At 48.3% G+C, this 24,031-nt stretch overlaps 1 protein-coding gene across 9 annotated transcripts in view; it reads right to left on the bottom strand.

The window, feature by feature from the left end:
• Positions 1-1,264: 1,264 nt before the first annotated feature.
• FAM156B (family with sequence similarity 156 member B) overlaps positions 1,265-24,031 on the bottom strand; it is a 47,433-nt gene continuing 24,666 nt past the window's right edge. For 8 of the 9 annotated variants that reach the window (XM_029929602.1, XM_029929600.1, XM_029929595.1 and 5 more), the window contains one exon: positions 1,265-2,618. In XM_029929602.1, the coding sequence (XP_029785462.1) occupies positions 1,936-2,592 (657 nt within the window). In that variant the 5' untranslated portion in view covers positions 2,593-2,618 and the 3' untranslated portion in view covers positions 1,265-1,935. Of the gene's footprint in view, positions 2,619-6,213; positions 6,746-24,031 lie in introns of those variants that run through there. The other variant, XM_029929601.1, reaches the window with a different exon arrangement.

The raw sequence follows: 24,031 nt of genomic DNA, 5'->3' as shown, positions 1-24,031 counted from the left end.
GATGATGAAACCTTCACCGGTGGCTAAACGTCTGTCTGTGGTTGGCATGGCTGCTGCAGTAAGGCCATCTCTTTAGGATTTCCTTGAACTCTGCCAGGTGGGGAGGACTGCCCCTGTCCCAGTGCATTATGGGGAAGATTCAAGGAGGTATCTTAGCAGACCTGAGGCTTCCAGCTGGGAAACATCCACCGAAGTCACCGGTTCTCTGCACTTCACCCCTGACGTTTATGGAGGTTAAGGTTGGTGAGCTGGTTAAGAGTCATGCTCTGAATCCAGTCCACCTAGGTTTGCCTGCCACCCTCGCCTTCAGTGCCTGTGTGACAGTGAGCAAGTCACTTGACCTCTCTGTACTCTGCTTTTCACACACAAAGGGAGATCGAAGTCTTGATGAATGATGGGTCTCTGGGAGCAGATTACGTAAGCTGATATACAGAAATATGTAGAATACTGTCTGATATCTAGCATACGATCAATAAAGTGAAATGCACATGTTATCCTGCTAACCCCACCGCAATCGATCAGATTGAATTTAGGCCTCAGAGGTTCAAGGAAGAAAATCACTGCTTTGTTTACCTTCTCCCATCAAGTGGGAGACGAGCCTGGCAGGGTCACCTGAGCTCCAAGCTGGAGCTGATCACACGTTCAGAACGTAATAAACATACCTGCTCTCAAGCCACTTCTGTCTGCAGGAGACTCACAGTTGTTTGCAGCAACCCAGCTCGGGGGACTGCCTAAATACGGAGACCGAGCGCAAGCAGACTTCCTCTGTAGTTCAGAGGGACTGCACGGGCACTTCCTAGGTTACACAGCATTGGATCTGTGAGGAGGAAGAAGGTGCCTCCTGAAGTGAACAGGCTCGTGTGTAAATCCCAAAAGGACTCTGAAATGACTCCGTGATGCAGGCACGAGACTGCTGTTCACCTTCCCCAACCCAGGGACGCAGGGCAACAAGGAATGGCCCCTGGAGATGCTACGCCAGGGGGATCAGCACCATCCCTCAGGCCCTCATACCGTCGGCGGGGGCTGTGCTTCCAGCTCTCAGTGGGCAGGAAGGCTCTCTTCCACTTGCTCTGTCTGGATGACCCAAAGGCCGCTCATGCCGCAGGGCTGCAAACGGTGACTCGATGGTGTGCCCTGGAACCCTCCCTGGCCCTGGCTCCAAACCTCCTGATAAACTGTGATCTGTGGCTCTAGGATTGAAATACAGTGACCTCACACCTGACAAAGAACAACCCAATATGGATAAAGACCCTGAATGCAAACGTTAGGTTTCTTAATACGTATATTTATTTGGCAAGGATGATGAGGTAACGGGTCACAGATTCCTTTGAGGGGAATACTATCTGTGTTATAAAGCGGGGAAACACTGATCTACATTTAGCTCAGCATATTCATAATGGCTCACACACACAACACAATGGTGAACCACCAAGTTCCAGTTCCACGTCCCTTTCTGTACCTCGTTTAGCATCAGTCCCTTGAAAGTGGATCTCCGTTCAGCACACGTCCATTCCAGCAGAACAGTGCTGCTGCTGGGAGGCAGTCCATGAAATGGCACAGAAGCACATGGCCATCAACGGGGCATTCATGCCTACAGAGCAGCTCTCTACCGTACTGACAACAAGGCAGGGAGGAGAGACAGAGTCTGGGGTGGGAAGGTGACAACATGCATCGCGGGAGCCGTAATATGGAAGTTTCGGACCTCCGGGGTACATGGCGTCCCACAGAAAGCCCCATGGGGACCCCCAAATTCCAGGTAGCAAAGACAGGACCTTCCTGGGATTGGGTGAGGGCTCACGCTGATAGAATTTTCAGTCATCAACGCTGCTCTGGTCACTTCTCTGACGACTGCTTCCTGTTTGGTCCCCCAAAGGAATGCACGCTCAGGATCACATCTGGAGTCCTTCAGACCTCTGTCACGTGAGGATGAGAGCCTCAGTTTTCTTTCAACCACTGCTTTAGGAGCCTCTGAAACATTCTTTTGCTTTCCTGCTGCATCTCTAGTTGGAGCTTCTCGTCTCTTTCCTGCTGTTGGAGCACCCCTTCGGGCAGCAGGCCAGGCCGGCTGGTGCCCAGGCTGAGGGTCAAGCCGCTGAGGCCCTGCACCAGCGTCTCCCAGGAGGAAGCATGCGGGGCCCCTTTCCTCTCTGCAGGCATCCCAGGGACGTTTGGCCTATGGCTCTGGCAGTATCGACATTCACATCTGAACCTGTTCTGATCTCTGTCACCTGAGGAGGAGATCCTGGCTTTCCTCTCAACCTGATAAGGTGCCACCTGATCGAGGTGTCGCCGTCTCATGTGCCCCAGAAGGGTTTTCTTCCTCTGAGGGGATGCTGACCTTTCCCACCGCCTCTCTTGTAGGGCTTTCTCATCTCTGTAGCGCTGCTGGAGCAGCCCCTCTGGAAGAGGGGTGGGGAATTTGGTGCCAGGACTGGTTTTGAGATCACCCAGGCCCATCATCAGCAGTTCTGAGAAGGAAGGAGGGGAGGCTGCCATGACTTCCTGGGAGGTCTCTTCAGAGATCATCGGGGAAGATTCAGAAATCAGTGTTGAGCTGCATTTCTGGAGCGGATCCATGGAGTTGTGGTCCATGCTCACAGCTCTACCTGGCCCTTGGTCTAGACAGGAAGGTGAAGACAGAAATTGTCAAAGAGCTGGAAGCTAGTAAGGGATGTATGTGGCCAGAAGAGCCCAGACTGCAACAAATAGTGATAAGAGAAGCAAGAAAACTCCTTTATTATTCATCTTCCTGAGCCTCGGCTTCCTATCTGTTAAATGGGGATAAATAACAATGAGCCCTACTCCCTAGGATGGTTCTGGGCTTTGAATGAGAGTTTACATTTCCAAGCCCAGAACGCGGATGGGATATAATCAGGACCCCAGGCGTGAGATCAATCATTGCTTCCACATGACCGGTAATGCAAAATGGTGCCCTGCAGTCGACCATGTTAATCCCCTGCCCACTTTTTTCTTTGAACGGGGGGGGGGGGCACAAGTGAGCAAGTTTAGACCGAAAGAGAGAGGTGGGAGAGAGAAAGACAGAGAGAGAGAGACAGAGAGAGAGAGAGAGAGAGAGAGGGAGAATCTCAGTGTAGAGTCGAAAGTGGAGTGCCTGCTCAGCCAAACCTGCTCATTTTTTATAACCATTTCAAGCATACTTTTAAGAACACTCCATGTGTGACCAGCATGTACCCTCCTCATAAAGTGTTCATGTCCTTTCAAAAGGAGACACTGCGTAAAATCTATGCCCTTCCACCATGGTGACATGTTCTTTTGAATTTTCGTTGGCTTTCATTGAGTTGAAAAGGATGTTCAAACCGATGGAAATCATTTCATAATCCTCAGTAAGCAGCAATAGGAATTTTACTAAAATATAAGAACAGAAATCAATGAAATTTCTAACAAGACAGATTAGAGAAACTCAAATTAAAAGGTGCTTCTTTGATGGGGCACCTAGGGGACTCAGTCAGGCATCCGCCACTTGATTTCAGCTCAGGTCATGATCTTGCGGTTTGTGGGATTAAGCTGCATGTCAGGCTTGTGCTGACAGTGTGGATCCTGGTTGGGATTCTCTCTCTCCCTCTCTGTCTGCCCCTTCTCCCCTTGTACACTCTTTATGTCACCAAATAAATAAACCTTTTTTTAAAAAGTTGCTTCTTTGAAATAATCAATGAAATCGATAAACCTCGACAAGACTGAAGAAAAAAAAAAAACAAAGAGAAGACCAAAGAAGATACATCATACTTCCTGACGTCCAGCCATATTACACAGCCAGAGTAATCAGAGCAGCATGTTACTGGCATAAAAACTGACACATGGTCTAACGGAACAGAATTGAGAGCCTAGAAATAATCCTGTGCCTGGATGGTCGACTAACATTTCAAAACAGAGTCAAGAATACTCAATGGATAAAAAGCTAGTCTCTTCAGTAAATGGCGCTGGGAGAGTCGACTATTCACATGTAAAAAATAAAGGTGGATTCCTATCTTACACTCACAAAAGTTAACTTGAGATGGACTAAAGGCTGAAATGTAAGACTGGAAACTAAAACTACTAGAAGAATACATAATGAGAAAGCTCCTTCACCTCGGTCTCAGCAATGGATGTTTGGATACGCCACCCAAGGCGAAAACGACAAAATCGAAAACAAGTGGGGCAACATCTAATTAAAAACCGACACGCTAAAGAAACCACAAAAGTGGAAAGACAACATATGGAACGGGGCAAAATGTTTGCAAACCATATATCTGACAAGGCGTTAATATCCAACACATAAAGATCTCATACAACTCTATAGCCAAGAGAAAAAAAAGTAATAGCCGACTTTAAAAATGGGTAAAGGCTGTGAATAGACGTTTTTCTACAGATGACATACAAATGGCCAACGGGTACAGGAAAAGCTGCTGCAAACCAGCAATCACCAGGGAAATGCAAATCAGAACCACATGAGGGATCGCCTCACACCTGTCAGAATGGCTAGCATCAAAAATACAAGAGATAAAAATGCTGGCTTCGATGAGCAGAATAAAGAAATCTTGTGCACTGTTGGTGGGAATGTAAAGTGGTGCAGCCACTATGGAAAACAGCATGGAAGTTTCTCAAAAAATCAACACTAGAACTACCACATGCTGCAGATATTCCACTTGTGATAGTATAGCTGAAGGAAATTAAACCACAAGGTCGGAGACATATCTTCACCTCCATGTCCATAGCAGCATTATTTACAACAGCCAAGCTATCGACACAGCCTAAGCGTCCTTGATGGACAAATGGATCACGAAGATGTGTGTGCAAACACACACACACACACACACACACGAATATTATTCGGATATAAAAAGGAGGAAATACTGCTATTTGTGACAACACAGTTGGACCTTGAGGGCATTATGGTAAGTGAAACAAGTCAGAGAAACACAAATTATCTCACTTCTATATGGAATAGAAAAGAAAACTCCCAAATGTATAGAAAAAGATATCAGATTTGTGGTTATCAGAGGTGGCGATTTGGGGAGGGCGAAAAGTCAGAGGATGGTGGTCAAAAGAAACAAACTTCCAGTTATCAGATAAATAAGATAAATAACAGGCTATAATGTACAACATGATGACTACGGTTGACGCTGCTGTGTGGTATAAATAAAAATTGTTAAGTGAGTAAACACTATGTGGAGAAACGGGCACCCTCCTACACTGTTGGTGGGAATGTAAAGTGGTACAGCCGCTCTGGAAAACAGTGTGGAGGTTCCTCAAAAAGTTCACAGTAGAGCTCCCCTATGACCCAGCAATAGCACTGGTAGGGATTTACCCGAGGGATACAGAAGTGCTGATGCTAGGAGCAGAGGTACCCCAACGTTCATAGCGGCACTTTCTACAATAGCCAAATCATGGAAAGAGCCTCAATGTCTATCACCTGATGAGTGGATCAAGAAGATGTGGTGTGTGTGTGTGTGTGTGTATATACACACACACACACAATGGAATACTACATGGCCTTGAGAAAGAATGAAATCTGGCCATTCGTGGCAATGTGGATGGACCTCGAGGGAGTCATGCTAAGTGAAATAAGTCAGGCAGAGAAGGACAGATACCATATGTGTTCACCCGTAAGTCTAACAGGAGAAATATAACAGAGGACCATGGGGAGAAGGGGGAAAAAGAGGTAGGGAGAGGGAGGGAGGCAAATCATGAGAGACTCTTGAATACTGAAAACAAACTGAGAGCTGAAGGGGAAGGGGAAAAAGGGAAGAGGGGTGATGGACATGGAGGAGGGCACTTGTGGGTAGAGCACTGGGTGTTATATGGAAACCAACTTGACAATAAACTATATAATAAAAAAAGAAAGTAAATCCTACGAGTTCTCTTCACAAGGAAAACGTTGCTTTCTTTTTCTTCTTTTTGTGTCTCTATGATATAGTGGATGTCAACTAAACTTATTGTGATAATCACTTCATGATATATATAAGTCTGATTACTATCCTTTATACTTTATCCAGTGCTGTGTGTCAATTAGATCGCAATAGAACTGGAAAAAGAGAGCGAGAGGAAGAGAAGAAATTAGTTACCAATAATAGGAATGAAAGAGGAGATTTCACTAGAGACCCAGGAAATATGAGAGAAACAACGTTATCAATATTACATTCAATTCTCCATACATAAATGCAACAACGTGCAAACGGATTGATCACTCAAAAACCATAAACCACCCAAACTTACCCAAGGTGAAAGAACATGCATACTTCAGGCCCCTTTACAGAAACTGAATCAGTTGTTAGATGCGTATGATGAAAATCCCACATGGCATCACCAGTGAATTCTACCAAATATCCACAGGAATAAAAACACACACATACAAATTCCACACAATGTCCTCCAGGAAACAGAAGTGGCAGAAATACTTGCAAGTGATTTTTATGAGGCGAGCATTTCCCTGATACCAAGAAAAGTACTGACCAATATTCCTTCTTAGCACAAGCACAAAATTCCTCAACAAAATGCTAGCACGTGGAATCCAGCAATACACTCAAAGGAAAAACAGCATGAATCAAGTGGGTTAGCCCAGGAAAGCAAGGGTGGTTCAGGAATTGAAACCCAACTAATGCAATCCTCAAATTTAGAATATAACTGATTAATCAATCAAGGTAGTCCCTAGTTGAAGATGAAAGATTAAAAAGAAAAATGATAGCCTCAGTGCTATTCCTCTCAAAACCCAATGGCATTTTTCAGTAATAGAAAAACAATCCTAAAATGCGTATGGAATAACAAAAGACCCAGAATAGCCAAGGCAACCTGGAGGAAGAACAAAGTTGGAAGTACCCAACCTCCTCATTTCAAAACATATTACAAGGCTACAGTAAGTACATCAGTATGGTAGTGGCAGAGAGACAGACACAGACCAAGACAGAATAAAACCCAGAAATAGGGGCGCCTGGGTGGCTCAGTTGGTTAAGCGTCCGGCTTCAACTCAGGTCAGGATCTCGCGTTTCGTGGGTTCGAGCCCCGCATCGGGCTCTGTGCTGATAGCTAGCTCAGAGCCTGGAGCCTGCTTCGGGTTCTGTGTCTCCCTCTCTCTCTCTCACCTTCTCCTCTTCATGCTGTCTCCCTATGTCTCTCAAAAATAAATTAAAAACACTTAAAAAAAAACCCCAGAAATAAATCCATGCATGTACAGTCAGCTAGTCTTGACAAGGGCGCCAATAATACACAATGGGAAAAGGACAGTCTCTTTGACCAACGGTGCTGGGAAACCCGGACACCCACACGCAAAAGGTGGACACTGGACCCTGTGTTACACCACACACAACCCAAAAGGGGTTGAAGATTAAGTATAAAACGTGACACTGTAAAACTCCTGAAAGAATACATAGAGGAATATCTATGTGGCATTGGTCTTGACAAGCGATTTCATGGAAACACCACCAAAAGCACAGTCATGAAAAGCAAAAATGGCCAAGTGGGACTTCATCAAACTTAAAAGCTGCACAGCAAAGGAAACGATCAACAAAGGGAAAAGGCAATCCACAAAACGGGCAGAAATGTAGAAGCCATGCATCTGATAACGGTTAATTTTCAATATTTGTAACAAACTTTTCCCTCCAAAGACATACAAACGGCCAAGAGACATATGAAACGATGTTCCCCTTAACTAATCATCAGGGAAAGGCAAACCCAAACCACAATGGGATATCATGTCACACATGTAAGGACAGTTCTTGTCAAACAAACTAACAACCAACAAGTGTTGGAGAATATGCAGAAAACTGGAACCCTCATACACTGGAGCAGTCACAATGGTAAGCAGTATGGAGGTTCCTCAAAACTTAAAATTAAAACTATCATCTGATCTTGTTCATATTCCAATGTCCTCTCCAAAACAACTCAAACAAACAAACAAACAAACAAACAAACCCAGGCCTACCATATGATCCAGCATCCCACTCCTGGGCACATCTCCAAAAGAACACAAGGCAGCCTCTCACAGAGATGTCTGCGTTCCCATAGTTACTGCAGCATCAATCGCAGTAGCCAGGATAATGGAAACAACCCGGCTGTCAATTGACCAGTGGAATGGACAAAGGGTGTGACACATTTATATAATGGGATATTATTCAGCTGTATAAGAGAAGGAAATCTCATCCTTTGCATGCCAAGTCCTGTGGATTAAAGAAGCGAAACAGATAACCCTGTGTCTTATCCAGTGCCTTCCATGTGCCAGGTAATGTCAGCTTTGACATTTTACATCTGTTGTCTCCTGTAGGTCCCCCAACAAACCTCAAGAAGGCAGGATTATTGCCTTTGACTAGGAGTTATTTGAGGCTAAAGGAGAGACTGAAGTGGCAGGGTCTGCCCTGGAATCCAATGTGAGTATAAACGAAATTTTAGGGTGGAGGGAGGTGAAAGGCGGGCATGGGGATACAGAGACCTTCCAATGCCATGCGGGAGTAAGGGAGCATCATGTGCTCCATTACTTGCCCTGGGGAGCCCCCCCCCCCAACTCCGCCACACCAGGAGCAGCCCAGGCTCTGAGGACATAACCAGAGTGAAATGAAATGATGCACACAGTATAAGACGGTGCATACTTGCAGTCCCCAGGTGGAGTCAGCCCTCTGATGAGGGGTTATCTGCGCATGACGCAAAGGATGAGAACGTGTGGCAGGGAAAGGGTTTCTAGGGCTGAACACGGACATGTAATGGATCTTTATGTTCTCTGTTCTAGCTCATGTAATGTAAAGCATGACCCGCCACCTCTCCCATGGCAGCGTCAGTAAATGTAAAGATAGGGAATGTGCCAGACGCAATTCTGTGAACCATCCTAGCATTACCTCGTTACATACTCACAAATGCAACCGTCTCTGCTTGGTATTGTCATTATGAAAAATAAGAAGCCCATTTCACAGGTGAGGATAGTAAGGCCCAGAGGACCAAGTACATTTCCCAAGAGGACACGACTGCAAGGAGCAGAACTGGGTTGGAAGAAAGGTTATCTAGGAACAGAGCTTGTGCCCTTACCCACGACAGGACACGGCTCCCACAGAACAAAAGAAAACCAAACCCCACGATGCTCACCACATCCAGAAGTCTGCTTTGTGCTGTGAGGAAAGGGGAAAGCCCTCCTCAAACAGGCCTAATCACAAAGGCAAGTCACAATCACACAGAATGAAATCAGAAGCAAGGTGGGTGCAGACAGGGCCTATTCTGGGACCCAGTGATGCCATCAAGGACCAAAGTTCTTTCTAGCTCTCTGATCTTGTGTGTGCGCGTGTCTGTGTGTGTGTGTGTGTGTGTGTGTGTGTGTGTTTAGCCCTGTGTTTGTCAGAAGAGCCCTGGAAGCAAGGAAGGCAGATACTGCCAGCCCCATCTGCCTCCCCCATGGAGGCCGTGTGGCCAGGTCCGGACATAGTGGCCCCAAAGAAAACAGGCACTCAGCTCTTGCAGGCAGGCCCTCATCCTCTGAGGTTCTGGTCAGACTGTAGCTTTTGGAGAGCATGGATCTCCCCTCAGCATTCAGGCCCCATGGTTCAGGCTACAGGTGATGCACGAACACAATTCCACTCATCTGGTGAGCTGCTCAGGGGCTGGCCTGCCTTCGGTGTGGGCCTGCCCTCCCATTTTCTTGGGTGCCCCTCTGACTTTTAGTCAGAATATTAGGACATTCTCCAGGTTCTTCTCCTTGGTTCTAGGCAAACTCTCTGGCTCTTAGACCCAGCACAACAGTGCTGTTATCCTCACCTGGTCTTGGCAATGGGCTGGGGGCCCTGCTTTCTGCCCAAGCTCTTGCACATAGTCCCACCTTCTTCATCTTGGGAGCAGAGGCATGGAGGCCCTCTCTCTCCTGCTCCCGGGACCCACCCACACACATGCTGTTAACACTGTCCACAACCACAGATCTAGGGATCCCACTGATTGGCACTCACCTGTGCTCCTGGCTGGTCAGGGAACAGATCAAAATGAAAGATAGGACCTTCTCCCAATGTAGTCAAGGCCGAGGCTAAGGCCAGGAAATGAGGTAGGGGCACGATGATGAAAAGGGCAACCTGCTAGCATTCACCTGGCCTGGAAGGGAACAACAAAGGTGGAACCGAGCCTAGACAGAAACAAGGCAAGCCCTGGAGAGAGGAATATGCTTGACTGGACTCTGTGGTCAGCTTGGAAGATTACAAACACTTTGATTGTTTTAAGGCATATTATTGCAACTGTTTGTTAAGATTCAAGCACCGGCTTTCCTGCCTTATGTTTAGCAGAGCAGAGCCTAGTGAATCTGTGGAATCTCTGAGAGTCAAGACCTCAGAAAATCTCTGAATCCCCATCTGAACACAGATTCTCAGGATTCAGGGCTGCAGATTCTTAGACTGAGTCTAAATGCCTCGAGGAAGTGCCTTGAGGATGCAACTTCAACCGAATGTCTATCGATGGCCTGTGCGACACAGAATGTCTAGCAGCACCCCAGGCCTCTAGTCACTAGATGGCATGCCTCGACAAGCAGAAATATCTACAGACATTGCCAAGTATTCCCCGTGACACAAAACTTTCCCTAGTTAAGAGCTATTGCGGGGTGCCTGGGTGGCTCAGTCAGTTAAGGCTCGGGTCATGGTCTTGCAGTTTGTGAGTTTGGGACCGCACTGGGCTCTGTGCTGACAGCTCAGAGCCTGGAGCCTAGAGCCTATTTTGGATTCTGTGTCTCCTTTTCTCTCTGCCCTTCTGCAGCTCACACTCTGTCTCTGTCTCTCTCTCAGAAATGAACAAACATTGAAAAAAAAAAAAAAAGAACCATTGCTCTAGTGGACCTGTGTGTTCTAGAGCCCTGGGTGGGGGCTCCCCTAGAGGGCTGGATGTTCTAGAACCAACATCCACATATGACAATGTCCATGTGCAGAAAGAGACTTTCTAGTCCTGGATCTTTCCTATGAAGAAGAAAGTATCCCACAAGCCGTCCAGCGAACATTCTCTTCCTTTTCAACTGGCCAGCAGTGGCTGACACTCCCATTCCTCAGGGAGTGGAAGGTGATGCCACATCTGTCCTGCATGAATGGTTTGGGAATATAAAGGCCGTGAGAAAGACCTTCGCCTCTTATTCACCTCCGGGGACTCAGGCAGCATTTGTACCAGGAAGCCTTCTTTGCCCTCTTCCCCATATCCCGGACAGGGGACCTTCCTCTGAGCTTCCACAACACCCTGTATTCTCCGTACCCCAGCCCCAACCCCACCCAGCTATCAGAGGCAGTTGGTTATTTGTCTCACTCACTAGCCCAGGAGCCAACAGAGTAGAAGGACTTTGTCTTGTTCACCCATCAGAGCCTCAACCCCAGTGGGCATTCACAAATATCTACCAAATGGAATGAAAGACAAATGTGAGGCCCTTTCTAATCTTCTCAGTTAGTATATCAACCATGAAGGATCCATATTTTCTGTTGTCACAAAGGGAAAACACCTGCACGGAGACGTTAAGTGAGATCACAAGAGCTCACTTCTAGTAAGAGAACAGAACTGCATCCAGGTGCATCCTGACGCCAGGTGCCTGCCCCCTTGCTGGCAATGCCTCTCCAGATGATCGGTAAGCCCAAAAGCTGAACCTAGGAAGTATCCCCAAAGGAGGGAGTGCACGGTTCACGAGGCGGTGACCTTCCAGCAAACATGTGGATAGGGAGAGGAGCCTGACAAGCAGATATCTGGGGTCAGGACTTTCCTGTCAAGAGGGAACAGTTGGGAAGAAGCGTCTGAGGCAGAGGTTTCCAGGACCATGCAGATACTCCAGGAGGCTGGAGCTGCTGGGGGCAGGGAAAGGGAGTGAGAGCCTAACAGAAAGCGGGGGAGAGAACAGCGGGTGACAGGCTCTAGATCCTGCTGTGCTGAGTCAGCGTCGGTTCACTCAGCTGGACTGCAAAGCATGCCCAAGTATCACAGATGCCGAATGACAGCCTGTATCCGGCTGTGAGTTAGGCAGAGGAGGGACACGGAGAAGACCACTCCGAGAAGAGGCAGGTTTGGGCAAAGAGCTGGAAGGACAGTGAGGAGGAGCGACTTCCTGTGAGGCTGACAGCAGTCTCCTGGATTGACACAGCCTTCACCCACGTGCTCATGTCCTGTGTCCAAGGGGATTTGTGCTCTCGCCATAGTATCATGCATTTAATTAGCAGCCTGAATGCACTCAACAGTCCCCCTACTGGCCAGATCACTGTGGGCACCTACTCTGTGCACCAGTCACTTGGTACTTGGAAAACATTCTCCGAAGCTGCCTGGTGCTCCAAGGATCCTGAGCCCAGATCCACCGTGAGACCAGAACTGTGGCCGACGGGGCAAAAGTGACCCACACATTTTAAATCTCTTTGTAGCATCTTTTGGAATTAGAGATGGTACAAAAGATCCAATCTTCCTCCTCCTCGTAGAGAATCTGAGTACAGAGATGACCTGTTTACTCCATTCTCCTGTGTCAATAAGTGGTACGAGAACTCCCCTTTGGGATGAAGGACCCTGGGTGAAGGTCCCTCTTTTGCTGAAGAAACATGGTCTAAGCACCACCCAAATCCACGTGTCAGTTCACCGGATGCAGTGTGGGGACACAGGGATCACGCAGGGTGTAGTCTGTAAGCAGATGAGCACCACGCGTCGTGCGAGAAGAGCAGCGGCAGAATTGAAATCACGGTACCGTAGGGACACACAGCAGGGCCTCTCACCCTACCTATGTGTACGTGTGTGTGTTTGGTCAGGACACACCTCTCAGGTGGGGAGGCTGAGGACACAGGCACTTTGGTCACCCACAGTGTACAGACGTGCAGGCTGAAGAACAGAGAGACACCTGAGCAGAGCCGGAATGCAGTCCTCGGGCTACTGAGCTCCAAATCACCAGTGCGGTTTGGTCAGCGCCACGGATGTGATGCAGCCACTAAAGGCACTTCCTCTGTCTCCGCTTGCCTCTCAATGCATAATACCTGGACACCAGTGAGACCGGGGGAGACCTAATTTGGGGGGTGGGGTTGCTTGCAAAATCTCTTTAACACGGCAACGTACCACTCCACAGGGGAGCCCTGGATGTTGAAGTCCTGCCTGGCTGTTGGCTCCGAGGCAGGCCTTCCATGCCAAGGGACTCCAGGTCGGCTGGCTTCAGGGCAGCTCGTCAGAGGGCAGACACAAAATCTTACAACCTTTCAAGGTTGCTGGGTACCTCTCTTTCAAAGTGGGTGGGTGTTGTGACCATGATGACTATGCAACACTGGAACAATATCTGCATTTCAGCAGCTGAATCACAATCCGGGAATGTCACCGTGAGTGCAAAGACTGGCTCGGGAGTCAGGCAAAATGGAGGTGTGATGCCCAGATCCACCCTTTCCTGCACCAGTGACCTAAACCTTCCAGTTTGTTTCCTTGTCTACAGAGAGTGGGCTTTGACGCTTACCCGAGTGTTTGGGTAATAAAACTGTATATACCAGCACAGCTGAGCTCCTCAACAGCTAGGCTGCAGAAGAGACAGTCACACTGTGCCCTGTGTTAGGGACATGTCAGCATGGGGGACGTATGCCAGGGCCCTGGGAGTCTAGCCACACCTCTGGCTGGGGTTTGGGTTTCCGGGTTGTGGTGGTGGTGGCGGAACTGGGGGCTCCATCTTTTCTCTTGTCCAAGGGACACACTTCATTTCATGCCTAGGTATGCTGTGTTCAGAGGAACTGAAGTGAATGAGGTTAATGCTCACAGTTGAATCTCTGACAGGGAGAACCAGCAGGGGGTGCTGCTGTCCACTGGACCCTGCAGGAACTGACAAACTACCCTCCAGGGGTTTCTGGCACCTGATGGGGACCCCTAAGGAGTTCTATGAAGGCACTGTCAGGATCCCTTGGAGGGTTCCAGTAGTGAGCCCGCAGCTGACTGTCTCCTCCTTGATGGCCACAGGGACTAACTGACCAAACCCCTTGTAAAGGGAAGACTACTAGTTGGTACACTTTCTCTTGTCCCAACAGAAACTCAGAATGCAACTTAGAGTCAAAAATTATCAAAACAAAGTCCAAGGGAAGGAGCAGAAGGCGTTTAATTTTCTTGGGTCAAAGGTGCCATAAAGTGACATAGTCTTTCCATGTTTCTGTTTATCCCTCCTCACTGGCAGGCAGGGCCCTTTCACATTGGGAAAGTTCGTGACACATTCCAAACTCGTATCCGAGCGCACCAAGGCTCTATATGAAAGGACATGGGATCTTCGCTGTGTGTCATCCTATTCTAAGCAAGGAAGCCTTTTCCAGAACTGTGCTGTCAGACTGCGTCTCCAATTAGCTCACTGTGAACCAGGGTAAAACATCCGTCAACTTGGGGCAATTTATAAGGAAATCTCCACCACTTTTCAGTAAGAAGGTTTGTTAAGAGTGCCTTTTCACCCAGGGACTCCTCAGGTTAAACAGAAATTACTCTCTACTTAATCTGACAGCTTGAACACCAGTAGGAATCAGGCAAATGAAGTGAATGCTTGATACAGGGGATGGCACGTGTGGGCTGAGGACAGGAGAGGCAGGCAGGAGAGAGACTGCCTGAGCCCACAGGCCATCTACTGAACAGAAAGAGGTTTAGGTTGGCTGGAATATGAAGTGGGGGTGGAGGAGGCCATCTGCTGAAGACGAGGCATTTGAGGTTAGGCAAGGCCTGCGGTGCCTAGTCCAGGAGGCTGGACGTTATCCTAAGAACAGCAGGAAGTCCCTGCAGAGTTTCGAACAGGGTACACAAGACCAGAGTAGGATTTCAGAGAGGTCCCTCAGGCACCGGGATGAAAAAAAAATTGTGGCCAAGGGTCAATAGTGGTGGTAGTTATCAAGCAGAGATCAGTGTCATGTGGCCGAGGGAACTAACTGTAGTGATGGAAGTAAGTGTCAAGATCTTATTTAGAAGGACGTAGGGGATTGGATTGGCCGGGCTTGGGGTTTGATTTCGTGGTGACAGGAAGGCAGCAAGAAAGGACGGCTCTGAAGATCGCTGGCCTAGGCAGCTGGGTAGAAGGCTACTTTTCACTGGGTTAGGCAACACCACAGGAGATGCAGATGCATGGAGTGGGGGTGGGGGTGGGTGCAGGTGCGTTTACTTTTGGACATGTTGTGTATCCTAGCCTGTGGGACTCAATAGCTTAGTACCTCAGTGACTTGGGGGAGCTGATCTAGCCTCCCTGTGCCTAAGATCCATCCTCTGTAATAGGAGAATGATACTAATAATTAGGAAATACAGGGGTGCCTGGGTGGCTCAGTCGGTTAAGCGTCAGGTCACGACCTCACAGTTTGTGAGTCTGAGCCCCATAGCAGGATCTGTGCTGACAGCTCAGAGCCTGGAGTCTGCTTTGGTTTCTGTGTCTCCCTCTCTCTGCTCTTCCCCCGCTCATGCTCTGTCTCTCTCTCCTTTAAAAATTAATAAACATTAAACATTTTTTAACAACTAGGAAATACAGCTAATTTCTGTTTCATTTAGTCTAGGATAACGTTCTCTACCTGTACAGCAGGTACATGCAGTTTTCCATGTGGAAACTCCCTGTGTAAAACGGGAGTCTCTCTACTTATCCATGTATTGTTGCCCTTGCTTACCCGTCTTGTGTATTTTCAACATGCAGGGTGTATTGGCAGTCCTAAGAGAAAAACAATTAATTCAAAGAAATGTGTTTTGGGGCAACCAGGTGGCTCAGTTGGTTAAGCGTCCGACTTCGGCTCAGGTCATGATCATGGGGTTCTTGGGTTCGGGACCCACGTCGGGCTCTGTGCGGACAGCTCAGAGCCTGGAGCCTGCTTCGGATTCTGTGTCTCCCTGACTCCCTGCCCTTCCCCTGCTAGTGCTCTGTCTCTCAAAAATAAACAAACACTAAAACAAAGAAAATAAATACCTTTATCACGTGTGTGGTATGTTAGCCCATCAGCCGGACCCTCAGAGAAACACCCTCCCTTCAGAACCTCCAGTCTTCTTGTAGCCTCACTCTCTCAGGGGGTGGCAGGTGAGCCTTTGGGACATGCTTTCTCCAACAGGATTCTGAAGAATCCCAAAGAGTGCCTAGCACTTGTTGAGTGCAATCTGTCTGGGGGGCTGTCAGTTGTCCCAAGTGTGTAGTTAGTAGAGACCGGAGAGGGCCGGATGTGTGGATCTGGAAACCAACAGTGTGTGCCTGTACTGAAGGCAGGTGATGAAGCCGCACATAGCAAGATTTGAATCAGCGCCCCACCGCTTATCCCTTGTGTGACTTTGGGCAGTTTACCTAACTTCCCTGTGGTCCGTTTCCTCATCTGTAAGATGAGGATGATGATTCTATTCTAGGATGACGACTCATGTTTGCTTCCTTCTTTTAGATCAGGAAACTACTACCTGTTAAAATTATAAAGCGTTCTTCAAAAGATTACTTCCAGGGTTAAAAACAGAACCTCTGCTTATCTAGCTATCTGCTTGAACAGGCACGAAAGATGCCAAGCTCATTTTTACCCTGTAGACAATGTTGAGCTTCACCTGAGCCCTGAAGAGAGCCACAGGTCAAATCTCTACAGGCTTTCATGTTCCAGAAATGGCTTGCCGCAAAGGACCGCTCTTCCCCCTATAACTTAGAAAACGCTTGCTCTTCACGCTTTGTCAGGCCTACCATAAGTCTCTCAGGTGTCTTCTGGGCTTACATGCGACAAGGCCAAACTCAGACCTTTCTCCTTCTGCCGAAAGGCTAGACACAGTCCTCCAGCTTCCTGATGTCTCATGAACAGTAACTTAGGTCAAAAGTCAGCCCTCCTGAAACTAACTAGACAGAGAGAAACACTGCCTGTTCGGGGAGACTAATCTGACTGCAGAAACATCTTACCTTAAATCTCCTCACTATAATGTGTCTACGCAATCCTTGGCGGGGGGGCGGGGGGGGGAGGCAACCCCCCCCCCCCGCGGAGGCAGTCTAATGTTCAGATCTGACTGCTCTCAGTACTGCAACAGCCTGAATATTCAGGTGCTCTACTAGTTTGGCTTTTGTCGTTCCAAGAACGCACACATGCAAAACCTACTGGTAAGAAAGTAAATATCTGAAACCGGTACTTCTTTTTCCGCGTGCGGTCCATAAAGGAAGTAACCCGAAGTCACGGAGAAGCCCCTTCACCACAAACCCCAGCTCAGCACCACGTACGCCTAGACCAGGGAAGTTCCCAGCAGGGCCGGAAACACTCCTGACCACCTCAGGAAGCATGCGTCCTGTGCCGTCACTCTGGTGCGCCGCCGTAGGGGGCGGGGCTCAAGGGTTTCACTTCCCGCGCGATTCGAAGTCCCGGATTCCAAGCACCCACGCCGCGGCCCACGGAGAGGAAACCACTTTGCCCCGGACCACCCCGGTCTCCCTCCCTGCCTCCTACAGCCTGAGGATGGCTAGAGAGCACAGAGCGTCTCCACAGAGTCCCCTGTCTGTGACGTCACGCGCTGTCCTGCAGCCCCTCCTCCCGTGGGGGTGTGTGGAGTGGAGCCTCTGGGGCTGTCTCTCTAGGAAGCCGGGAGGACTGCTCCTCTCGGTGGTCTTAACCCTTCTCTTCTCGGGAGGTGGGGTTCAGCCCCCAAGCCGAGGATAGGATGGGGCACGCTGGCGGGGAGATGGAGGGTACCTGATCCCGGGAAAGAACATGCATGAGAGCTAAAGCGGGAGCCTAAGAATAAAAGATGAAGAATCTCCCTAGAACAAGCCGGGTGGGCATTCATGTCGCAGGACCACCGTTCTCTCTGTGCCACGCAAGTGGTCTCTGAAAGAACTGCTGTTTTTCTCAGAAGCCCTAACTCTGCAGTGTCAGAAACGCAGTCTGACAACCTGCGTAGGGCGTATTACTCTTTCTCTAATTGGGGATGCCATTTCTAGCAGAGACGAGACTGGCACTTCCCATGGGCATTGCTAGACCCCAGGCCATAACTGGGCTCCAGTCCGTGTTCCAAGGGTTCAGAAACCATCCGTTGCCTTGGCATCGCCCCCTGTATTAAACCATCCGAGACATTCTTTCTAGGAGGCGACAGAGAGAGGAGAGGTCATGATGTGACACAGGAAAAGACATACAAGAAATAGGCTGTGCCATTCCTACACTGGTATACAATTATTTAGACCGTTGTACTCAGATTACGAGTGACAATGGATAATATGTATAAAAAGAAGGCATCTTTAGTTGTCCAGTATGCTGGCAAACAGCTGATCCTGGGCAGTAGACATTATAAATGTGATGAGAGATTTGGCTTTATAATTAATCACAGAATTCCATTTACATTTCCAATACAATTTCCTTATTCTGGCTACTAATGGGTGTATTGGGTGGGGTGTGTGTATTCGTATGTGCACACACGTGTGTGTGTGTGTGTGTGTTTGAGAGAGAGAGAGTGTGTTAGCATTGTTTTTCTTGTTTTGTCAAAAACCTAAACGTGAATGGCCTGTTATGCCTGAGCCTCTCACGGTGCCAGCAACAGAGAGAAACGATTTTTAAAATTCCATATTTTAAGGAGCAGATCACCAACAACTTCCTATCAAAAGGGCGGGGTGTGTCACCTGGAACCTCTTGGGAGTCAGTAAAATGTTTTGTGAATAGCTTTTTTAGGGAAGCACTGGTTCTACTGTTTTTAGTTGGATATGGACTACATTTAAAACTGTACTTGAGATTGCATGAAATAGGTAAGCTAAAGCTTGGGATTGGGAGAACCCAGCCCGAGGGAAGGGTCTCAGGGAAGCCAACCACATAGAGGAAATGATCTAGACAAGGATGACAGGCTGCTGGGAGCTGGAACAGACGAGTCAGTCAGTCCACTCAGATCAAGCTCTGTCTTTCTGGACAGCTGTCAGGGGACTGAAAAATTGGGGAGAAGTCACAAACATCTCCTGTCTGAACTTCCATATGTGACAAAGGCTCTCAAATTGGGGTACAAACACTCAAGTCGGTTAGAGGTGTCAATCCCTGGAAGAAGGCACCGAAGACAGAGGAGAGTCTCTTCACCCGGGGACCCAGACCTCCCTGCCTGGCTCTGAAGCATCACATCCCGAACACAGGCTCCCAAATGCTTCACGGACCTCCCGCTATGGCTCTCAAAACCCAGAATATCCCAATGACACACTGAGTGAAGCCAAGCACAGTGACTCAATGGCCTAGACTAGGAAGCCAGGTTGTTGGAAGCTGGAGTGGATGAGATACATACCCATGAGAGGGCAGCTAAGAGACCTCAGTGCAGTGGTCATACAGTATCAAACCACCCACAGAATTCAAACTCTTACGGAACTCCAGATATGAGGAGAGACACAAAACAGCTCAGAGACGATAAATTCTATAGTACAGACTCACATGCATTTTAGCAACCTAACAACCTGCAACATAGAAACTTAATAGCTCAAAGACCTTACACCCTGCACGCAGATGCCATACAACCAAGAGCTCACAACCTGGCATGCAGACACACAAACAGCACAGAGCACCTGTACTGTGAGCACAAGCTTGCTCAGATACCTCCTGTCCTGTGACAAATAACCTTTGCATCACACCACCTAGAGCATGCGCCCCCAGGAGCTCAAATATGCCAACCTTGACAGAGACACTTCGGAGAGCTCAAACCCTAATTCCTGAAATACGTAATAGGAACAGCCCAGACAACTTACCTTCTGCACGCTCCACCTAAAACGGATCACATACGTCACTCACCGAGAGAGATCCCTGTTACCCCAGACAACTTCCACTTGGATACACAACCCTCCACAGCTCAGTGATCTCCCATACTGGTCACAGACCCTCACACAGCTCGGACATCTCAAATCCTGGACAGACCCCAAAACAGCTCAGAGAAATGAGATCTTGTGTTTGAACACAAAGAGTCACCCCATACAGGACACATGTCAATAGAGACACAAGGAGGTCTCCCCTAGCCCCATGAGAGAGACGCACAGAGAGACTGAAAGACAGAATTTCACACAGCCTTTCAGGGAAACATCTGTCTCCATGGTATTAGTCCCATCCCAGTGGGTCCATCGAGGCACCTGAGGAAACTCTTTTACCAGGGAAAGGATGCCCCCCATGTTTTGCCATCATTGGCTGTTCCTAGAGAATGACTCAGCTGTACTGGTCCCAGGCCATAACTAGGAGGAAGCCCCCACTGCCAGGTCTGAGAGACAGTAGAGCCCTCCACCCACCAAAATGGGGAGACCTTCTAGGACGGAAGGGTTCATGCCACCCTCGGGAGACTCCCACTGTCCTTATGGCCCAAGAGCCCTCCTGATGAGGAGCTGCTGCGTCAGTGTGGGGAGTGGAACCTGTGGGCAAGGTGGAAAAGGACAGTCCCACGCCGCTCAGGATAGATCCAGGCCCCCTCAGCCTTGTGGAAGACCTGGCTCCCCCCCGCATCCCGTTCACCTTGAACACACTGCTCACTTCAGCCTTTTGGCTCCTAACCCTTGGAGGCACTGCAGCCACCCAATATTCCCAGTGTCCACGTGAGCCCCAAACAGGAGGCCACCTTCAGCCAGCAGGTCGGTTGCAAGCCAGTGAACACTAGTAGGAGAGGGAGATGGTGAAGGTGTTCACATCGCTGTGCCAGGATGACCTGGCACAGACCATAAACCTGACCACTGAGGGGCGCCCCACCCCACCCACTTCTCCACCTTATCATCCCCCCATCCCCAGAAAGGAAACCTGTCCACTCGTCCCAATGCCTAATTCTGCTTTAAAGGGGAAGGTGGCATGAGGGTGTCCACAGTTCCTGTGGGGCTTTGTGCAAACTGTGAGGCACACACGGTCCCCCCCCCCCCCCGATCTCCCACCATGAAGCCAACACCAGAGCAGGGCTATTTGCTTACGGACAGAATCCACTGCCAAGCTGATATGGGCCTGCCTGGTGCACTTGTCCTCCTCAGGGGACACACACACTGGCCCATCTCTGATGCAATAGTGGATTTCCCCTCCCCCAGGAACACAGTCTTGCATCTGCAGCCTTTCAGGCACAGGTGTGAACACAGTCAGGGCTTAATGAATGACTGGGGTGAAGTTCACTGACATGAGAACCCACCTATCTTTTACTTACCTGCCCTCACTCAAACGTGTCCCCTGACTCATACTGAAAATCCCATCATCTAAGGGTTCCCTTGTCTGGGTTGAGGTCCTTATTTCCCTAAAGAAACTTGGCCTGGAGAAGGTCATGAGGCCTCTTTGAAATATCTCTGCCCATCCAAGATCTAAATTTCGTCGGGTGGACACATAACAGGACACTGGAGAGTGACTGAGTGATATGTTACCGGGCTCTGATATCACTATAGTGGGATCATGGAAGCACTCTTTTCAAAAGTTACAGGAAGATAGACTAGAGGACAGAATAAAAGCCAGAGATCCCACTGACCTGGGTAGCATCTTCAGCCTCTCTTGCTGATGAGCAGGCTGAGGTTCCAGAGCAGGATTGCAAACCCTCCACTTCCACCTCCCCTGCTCAAAGCTCCACCTCTGCACCCATAAACTCTCTGAGGACACCCCACCTCCAGCCAATGAGATTCTCTTCCCTGGAAGATCCTGGCAGGATCTTGTCCTCAATCTTTGCTCTGCTCACCCATGAGGAAACCATTACATACTCCTCTTCCATGTTCCCTGGTCCCCACTTGGTTAGAATCTCTACAGCTGACTGGCTGGGTCCGGAAGTGGGACGAAGGTGACCTCAGGAGAGGTGGAGGTCCTTGCAGGGTGGCGAGCTCCCCTGCACCCTGCCCACAATGGTTTCTTTGGAAATACAAGACTCCCTCACTCCAGGTACACTTCCCGGAGGAGACTGCTGCATCTGGGCCTTCAGTGTTACATCCTAGCACAGGACAGTACACCTGCTGCTTCTCTAGCAACCTTTCACCCTCTCCTGTCACCCACACTCTGGTAATTTGCCCAGACAGGGTCACATCACCCCCAGCTGCACCCCTCCCCGGGAATATACCTAAGCGGGCACTGGGTTGTTACATCTTAGTCTCCCTACTCTTAAAACTCCCCACAGGGATCATCCTCATTGCAGACTCCGAGATCTTGTAGAGAGCTCGGGATAAAGAGTGCAGCCTCCTGTCTACATCCCCCACTTCATGAATGGCGTGCTTGAGATGCCAGCGAGGGGGCATTTGCTACCCCAGCCACACTGAGGGAAGTGCAACTTGGTAAAAGGACTTTGCAGGGCTCTCTGGCAGCATCTATCAAAATTTGATTCTATCCCGTCCCCACCCTCAGAAGAATTTCAGCTTCATGAAAAGAGGAACGCATGTGGGTCCTCGGTGATGTCTCCCCAGCATTTAGAGCGGTACCAGGTACCCAAGAAAGTACTTGAGAGACGTTTCCCTAGCAAAAGGATTCCTTGACCCGGCACGTTCCACTGCTACAGCTTGGCCTTAAAGAACTATTTACACAGCCACAGAGCTATGTGTACAATGACAATGGCAAATTTCTGGGAGGGTGGACTCTAAACGGCCATTACTAGTCAATGACCTTTGGGAGGGTCAGTGAGAGATGAAGTGTTCATACCATATACCATGAAGCACCCACTGACTGGCCTGAAACAGAAGAGAGGGGCAAGTCTGTATTGCCTAGAGAGATTTCAGTATTTTTTTTTTCAAATGGGGAGTGGCAGGTCCGTAGTAATCCTAACTCAACCAGGGTCTGTATGTGTTTATGTACATGCAAGTGCAATTTGTAAATACTGGTAACAGGGACAAGAAGGAAACACCTAATCAGGCGAGAGTGGTCACCTCTGATGATCAAACTGGTAAAGGCAAGACTTGGGCAGCTTCTTACATCCTCTGGTGTAAACAACTGTATTTCTAAAATGGCCAAAATCATCTTCAAAAGCCAATGCTTTCCTTGATGTTTTTTTTTTTTTTTTGCATTTTATGCAGCTGCAAGTCATGGACCATAAAATTCACCCTTTTTAGTTGGCTTTTATTATATTCATAAGGTTGTGCAAACCATCACCAATATCAAATTCCAGAAAAAAAGAAACCCTATGCCATGAGCAGTCCCTGACCAATCCCTGCTCCGAGGAGCCCCGGACATTTACTCACAGCTTTATGTGTTTATAGATTTGTCCAATCTAGACGTTTTAACTAAATAGGATCTTACATTATGTGGTCTTTGGGTCTGGCTTCTTTCCCTGAGCATAATGTGTTCAGGATTCATCCACGTTGCAGCAAGTACCATCACTCCATCCTTTTTGTGGCTGAATAATATTCTACTACATGGATACATTACCATAGATGATATATTCGCTACTTGGTTGGCATTGGGTTATTGGCACTCTGTTGTGATGAATCCTGCTAGGAACACTCGTCAACAAGTTTTCGTGTGAGCTTAGGCCTTAACTTGTCTTGGATTTACATACCAACGATGGGACAGCTGGGTCACACAGCAGGTCTGTTTACCTTTTGGAGGAGCTGCCAAATAGTTTTCCACGCCAGCGGTACCGTTTTGAATTCTCACCAGCAATGTATGAGGATTTCAATCGTTCTGCACCTTCCCCAACACTTCTTATTTTCACTGTTTAAATTATATCCATACTAGTGGGTGGCAAGTTGTAATTCATTGTGGTTTCCATTTTTGTTTTCGTAAGGACTAATATTTTTGAGCATGTTTTCATGGACTTATTGGGCATTTGCAGATACTTTTCATAGAAATGTTTATTCAAATGCTTAGCCCATTTTTTTTTTTTTTAATTTTGAGAGAGAGTGAGTGAGCACACAGATGCTCAAGCAGGGGAAGGGGCTGAGAGAGAGAATGCCGAGCAGGCTCCATGCTGTCGGCCCAGACACTGATTTGGGGCTTACTCTCATGAACCGTGAGATCACGACCTAAGCCAGAATCAGGAGTTGGTCACTTCACTGACTCAGCCCCCAGGTGTCCCCCTGAGCCCATTACTAATTGGGTTAGTAGTCTTTTTACTCTTAGCTTGTACGAGTTCTTTTTACATTCTGACTTCTGGGCCCTTATCAGATACACAAATACTTTCTCCCATTCTGTTTGTTTTTCTACTTTTTATGGTGTCCTTTAAAGCAAAGCATTTTTCTCATTTTGATGAAACCATTTTTATCTAATTTTTCATTAATTATCTG

The sequence above is a fragment of the Suricata suricatta genome, chromosome X (genome assembly GCF_006229205.1).
Source record: "Suricata suricatta isolate VVHF042 chromosome X, meerkat_22Aug2017_6uvM2_HiC, whole genome shotgun sequence".
NCBI lineage: Eukaryota > Metazoa > Chordata > Mammalia > Carnivora > Herpestidae > Suricata > Suricata suricatta.
The sequence above is the reverse complement of the archived record's forward strand: the minus strand, read 5'-3'. Positions and strand labels throughout refer to the sequence as shown.